Raw genomic sequence first — 5,582 nt, 5'->3', positions numbered from 1 at the left:
AGGTACTACTCCGATATACATTTATCTTGAACATTGCACGCCACCTGTTCGACAAAATGCACAAACGCACCGGTTCCACTCTTCCACTAAAAACTCAATTTCTTGCTTTTTTGTGAAATGCAGATGTTGAGCACATGTTGAGGCCGGAGGAAATAGCAATTTTGGAGCAGAACAAAACTCCTAACCTAGATATATTGTCAACGGTAGATTGAGTTGCTATGTAGCTATGATTTGTTTGCATTTGTGTTAGATGAGAATTGGTATATTGATTTCTTTTTTATTATTGGCTCATCTTGATCATGTTGTGTTGGTACAGGAGAAATGGAAGCCTTTCCATACCTTTGCTCTAGCTGGACAAATAAAATTTATGGATGGTCTCCTCGAGAATGGATATGATATCGAGCTAGTTGATAAGGTACATGTGTTTCCATTCCATTTCTTGCTTGGTTCGTGCAATTTTTTAAACGAACTTGGTTGGACAGGGTGGGTCGACTGCGCTGCATCTGGCAGTCATTGGAAAGAGAGAGGCCGTCATTAGTCATCTCTTGAGGAAAGGAGCAAATCCTGAAGCACGAGATCAGGTATACAACTGTGTGTGTGGTTATATATGATCATATTTCATTCCTGGATGGTTTCAAGGATTATTGGGCATTTTTTCCGATCTTGCACAGGACGGTGTTACTGCCCTCCATTATGCTGTTCAAGTAGGGGCGATGCAAACTGTGAAACTGTTGATGAAGTACAAGGTTGATGTGAACGTCGCTGATAACGTGAGCCTCTCCCTGCTTTAACCTTTTGATGGATATACCATATATGGTAGATCATATTGTTCTTTGCAGGAAGGATGGACACCATTGCACGTGGCAATGCAGACGAGAAACAGATACATAGCGAAGATCTTGTTAGTTAATGGCGCTGACATAAACAGGAGGAACAAGGTAACATTAGCTTTAGATCAACAGTGGATTAAGTTTAGAAAGTTAGTAAATTCTATCATTCGACTCCAGTGTTGATCGGATGTTCAACTGCAGGATGGGAATACGCCCCTTGATCTTAGCTTATGTTATGGCAAAGAGTTCAAGACGTATGATCTTGCCAAAATGTTGAAACAAGTTGCTGGTAGCAGAAATCTCGATTTAGGCAGAATTGGAGTGTGAAAGATGGAGACATGATGTTGCAGAAATCTCTTTTGAAGCTTTATGTTGCTGTCTCATTCATGGGATTAATCTTTCATACGCCAATGAAGAAAATGTATTATAGGATGTGATTTTGTTGTTTTCTTTAGTTTGTTCTGTCGTTTAACCCAAACGAAGGCTGTAACTAAATCAAGCCAATCGTGAGCTATTTAAAATTCAACCCAGAAAAAAGTCCATTCAAAACTCGAATGTTTAGTTAATGAGCTCTCGAGCCTCGAACCAGGCTCGACATCAACTAGGCCGTGGGTGTTTGGCTTGGTCAACTCTTTTATCACAGCCTTTGGTTGAATTTAAATTGTTTTCTTTTATGTTACTTAAATTATTGAGTGTCGATAAATGTTACTACTACAAAATGAACATACAGTCAGTCCACCTAATCTATCTACTCACTCAGGACTCAGCTAATAATAAAAAGAATAAAAAGGACAAATTTCAATTAGTTTTGTGAGTTGAAATTCGGGTGAGGAAGGTGACAATTTTCCACTCCACTCTTTTTTAATTTCTGTTTCTGTTAGTGGAACATGATCCCAAGTTTTGTGGTGGTTCATCGTAGGTAGGGTTTCTACTATCAATTCGAAAAACTGCAAATTTGGTTGAGCTGAGAGATTATTCGCCGTTGGTTTCGGAATCCTGCTGGTTTCGAAGTCGGGGAAGAGACAACAGAATGGGGGATGAAAAGGACGCCTTTTACGTTGTGTGGAAGGGGGATATTATTGGAGTCTATAAGAGCATCAATGATCTTGAATCCGTTCTTCGATCTTCGGTTATTTTCTTCGCTTTGATTTTACCTGTGCTTCTTTCTTCGTCTTCCAGTGTTTCTGTTGATCTGAAATTATTTACCTGTGATTATATGTGTAATGGCACGAGTTTTGTATTTGGTTCTAATTTATGTTAGGTTATGTTTGATATGGTATGTATTCAATTCTCTAGACTAGAGCCTTTTGTGGATATGAGTAACTAATGACGTTCCATCACTTTAAGCTTAAAGTTGCATCCTACTCCATATTTAATTTAAGTAGAAATGTTACAAGTAAAAGATTTACTGTTTTAGATTGTATATGAAGCAATTATATCTAATTTCTGTATGAGATGGTGGTGTGTTTTGTTCTGTTCTTAAGGTTCCTATGGGCTATACATAAATCTAGTCTAGACGTGGAGTTGACATGCTGAACGGCTGTATCAACTAAAAGTAAAAATTATTTAAAGTAGGAAGTCTTATAAATTTACAATGATGGATGGGCTCTTGGCAATTGGTAATTGGCAAAAGTTACCTGATTCCAACTATAATCTGCCTAACAATTTGTGAGATTGTGCTAAAGGTTATGTTCACTGAGTAATTATGTATGCACTTTCTTTTGTAGGTGGATGATACTTCAGTTCGCGTGTTCAAAGGGTATGGCTTGTCTAAAGAAGCTGATGAGTACCTCTCGTCACACGGACTTAAGAATGCTATATATTCTATTGATGCCAGTGAAGCGCAAAATGACCGTTTTGGCCAACTTATCACATGCCCTTTTCGAGTTAGATTCTGGACTTGTGTGCAAGTGAATGACTTTTATGCCCAAATCCTTTTTAAAACGTGGCTATATTTTATGCATCTGACCACACTTAGTATGCCTTCCAAGTGTTATAGCAGTGTGAACGGTGTGATAACCGGTAATACTTACAACATTTATTAACAACCTGCAAAATTTCTGAATATAGGAACCAAATTCTTCCACGAGTAAATCATCTAGCAAGAATCATCAAGAGAAGAGACCGCAGGTAATTTTAGTTAGGACTTGTGGTTGTGGAGTTGAAGCATGTGAATATGAATCTAGTTGGAGTTTAAGTTGTGAATTGTTCCACTCACCCTAGGTTGATACTTGGCACTTACTACTTTACATGCCTATTTGCTAATGGGGCTTTTCCTGGATGAAACCAATACATCATTTTTCATGTTATTTTGTATTGTTCCTGACAAGTTATGGCACTTCTACTTCTGAAATAGAGGCCTATATATAGACTTAGTGATTCTGTTGTGATCATTGAATAAACATTTAGCTCCTCTCAAAATTTTGTAGGTTAATTTTGATTGTGCTATGCGATATTTCTCATCATTTACTCACAACATCCAAACCTATTACCTACCAAATATCCAAATTTGTTGTTCTTTCACTTCTTATGTGGGACATGGAGCATATGATATGAATTTTCTTTAATGTGTTGCATAGTGCTAGGTTTATAAAGATGCTTGAAATAAATCTATTCCACTGTTCAGAGAAATATTGTGATTTTTAGATCTAGGTGATTAATTTTGCGCTGTTTGTGTTTATTTTCCAACAGATGATTCTTAAACTCTCTCTATCTTTCTGCCTCTCTCTTCCAGCAGGACATAGTTGGTTCAGCTTCTTTTGCAGCAAATCCTCAATTAAAACCTTCTAAATTAGACGATTTTCTTCAAGGTCTACCAGTTTCTTCTTACTGCGTAAGTTGTTATGAGTCATTCTCATGTTTCGATTCATCAGCAAATGGTGTAGAATAACCTGATCATTTAAATTGATATACTACTAGTTAGCTTCAGTTCCACTCTAACAGTGTTTTCAGATATTTGCGACAATCAGTATTATGGATGCTTCTGGGTTTTGACAAAGTTAATTGTAGGAAAAATCTTAAACCTACTACTAGAGGCCTTCACAGTTATTATGCCATAATATTTCATGTTTTGGTGGCTGACATATATTATGCTTCCCTTTTTTTCAATCCATCCCCTGAGGCATAAGTTTGTATGAGCTGTGTCTAAACATACTTTCACTCACAATTCCTGTTTCCGGTTATTTACAGAGTTCCTGTATTATTGAGTTTGATGGTGCTTCAAAAGGAAACCCTGGACCAGCTGGCGCAGGGGCCGTCCTGAGATCAGCCAATGGGGGCATGGTACTGTCATCTTAATAGTGAATGCTATGTCATTCTACTTTGATCAACTCTTTACACCTTGTTCTCTCTCAACTTGCAATTGACTGCCACATCATCGTGTGAGTTTGTGTGTGTCACTCTGTTTGAAGTTTTGACATAATTTGCCTCAGAACTTGAAATGATAAATCATGAGTGAAATATCCGAATAATCTACAGCATCACATAATTCGTCTATTGTTCTTGATTTCTAACATAAGAGCTCCTTACATTTTTCAGTGTGTCCATGATCTTGATAGGTATTTCGGCTGCGTGAAGGTGTAGGTATTGTGACCAATAACGTCGCTGAATACCGAGGTGCCATTTTAGGCTTAAGATATGCTCTCTCAAAAGGGTTCAAATATGTACGTATGCAGGGAGACTCTAAGCTAGTCTGCATGCAGGTACTATGGTCTTGCTTGTCCCATTTACAGTTTCTCATGTTTCCTTTATTTGTCCCTCAAACAACAGAAGAGGGAGAACTATCAAATGACCTGGTAATGTTAGCATAGTAGTAGGAATGGCTTACACACTTTATACTATTTGAAAAGCTTTTCTTTCTCATCTATTCTGAACATAATCTCTAGTCTTCTTTCAAGTAGTTACCTCCTTTTTGCTTTATCTCATGGACAGGTTCAGGGTCTATGGAGAACCAAAACTCAGAATATGGCTGACTTGTGTAAGGTGGCTAAAGAGCTCAAAGATCAGTTTGCATCATTTGAGATCCGTCATGTTGAAAGAGTGAGTTAAAAATATTATGACTTGATTCTTCCCTGCTTTTATTGAAAAGAGAACTTCTGTGGACGAAGGAATAAAGGGATTAAGTTCAATTACAGGTGGCTAAATTTTATGAAGTATGAACATCAAAAAGTGTTTCTGTTAACCATTAGCATCACCTATTGAAACAGCTTGTGCCTTATGGGGTGGCTACTGTAGATGTTGTACGCCACATGGTATAAGGTTTTCATGTTAATGTAGTGTCATTTGACTCATTCCGACTGTCTGGTAATAGTTATATGATCAGCAATCTTTGAATTATGTGGTACTGTATAAGATAATGTACTTTATCTACCTGGCTGATCTTAAATGCATTCCCTAGTTAATTTTTATGGGCCCATATAAATTCTCCATTTATAAGTTGATCATATTTTCTGATGGTCATGCACAGCATTTTATCATCAATTCTATCTTCATTAAAAATGCATACTCTTGCATGTTATCAGGAGTGCAACACTGAAGCTGACGCCCAAGCAAACCTTGCATTACATCTAAAGAGTAATTCCTTTAGATTGTTTTCCGCAGTTCCTACTTTATCGTCTCTCGTCATATACGCATTTGTAGAACTCACATCAAATTACTGTATCAGATGGCGAAATTCAAGTGGAATGCGACGTGAAGTGAAGCTCAGTGGTCTGCTTTAAGAACGTCAGTTATTGACAAATGAATGACTGCACT

General features: G+C 37.4%; 2 protein-coding genes across 5 annotated transcripts; both read left to right on the top strand.

The window, feature by feature from the left end:
* Positions 1 to 117: 117 nt before the first annotated feature.
* LOC125198380 (ankyrin repeat domain-containing protein EMB506, chloroplastic) lies at positions 118 to 1,262 on the top strand. Its single transcript, XM_048096735.1, has 6 exons — positions 118 to 203; positions 317 to 415; positions 483 to 581; positions 672 to 770; positions 840 to 938; positions 1,032 to 1,262. Exons 1-6 carry the CDS (start codon positions 135 to 137, stop codon positions 1,155 to 1,157), a joined length of 591 nt encoding a protein of 196 aa, XP_047952692.1. The 5' UTR covers positions 118 to 134; the 3' UTR covers positions 1,158 to 1,262.
* A 284-nt stretch (positions 1,263 to 1,546) lies between these two features.
* LOC125198378 lies at positions 1,547 to 5,582 on the top strand. 4 transcript variants are annotated; one of them, XM_048096733.1, is made up of 10 exons: positions 1,547 to 1,665; positions 1,750 to 1,959; positions 2,558 to 2,716; positions 2,901 to 2,960; positions 3,568 to 3,663; positions 4,020 to 4,112; positions 4,388 to 4,531; positions 4,761 to 4,868; positions 5,351 to 5,402; positions 5,494 to 5,582. In XM_048096733.1, exons 2-10 carry the CDS (start codon positions 1,861 to 1,863, stop codon positions 5,526 to 5,528), a joined length of 846 nt encoding a protein of 281 aa, XP_047952690.1. In that variant the 5' UTR covers positions 1,547 to 1,665; positions 1,750 to 1,860; the 3' UTR covers positions 5,529 to 5,582. The 4 variants fall into 4 exon arrangements, with proteins under 4 accessions (XP_047952690.1, XP_047952688.1, XP_047952691.1 ...); XM_048096731.1 differs by having other exon boundaries at positions 3,565 to 3,663; XM_048096732.1 differs by having other exon boundaries at positions 1,565 to 1,656; positions 3,565 to 3,663.

The sequence above is a fragment of the Salvia hispanica genome, unplaced genomic scaffold (genome assembly GCF_023119035.1).
Source record: "Salvia hispanica cultivar TCC Black 2014 unplaced genomic scaffold, UniMelb_Shisp_WGS_1.0 HiC_scaffold_1402, whole genome shotgun sequence".
Lineage (NCBI taxonomy): Eukaryota > Viridiplantae > Streptophyta > Magnoliopsida > Lamiales > Lamiaceae > Salvia > Salvia hispanica.
The sequence above is the reverse complement of the archived record's forward strand: the minus strand, read 5'-3'. Positions and strand labels throughout refer to the sequence as shown.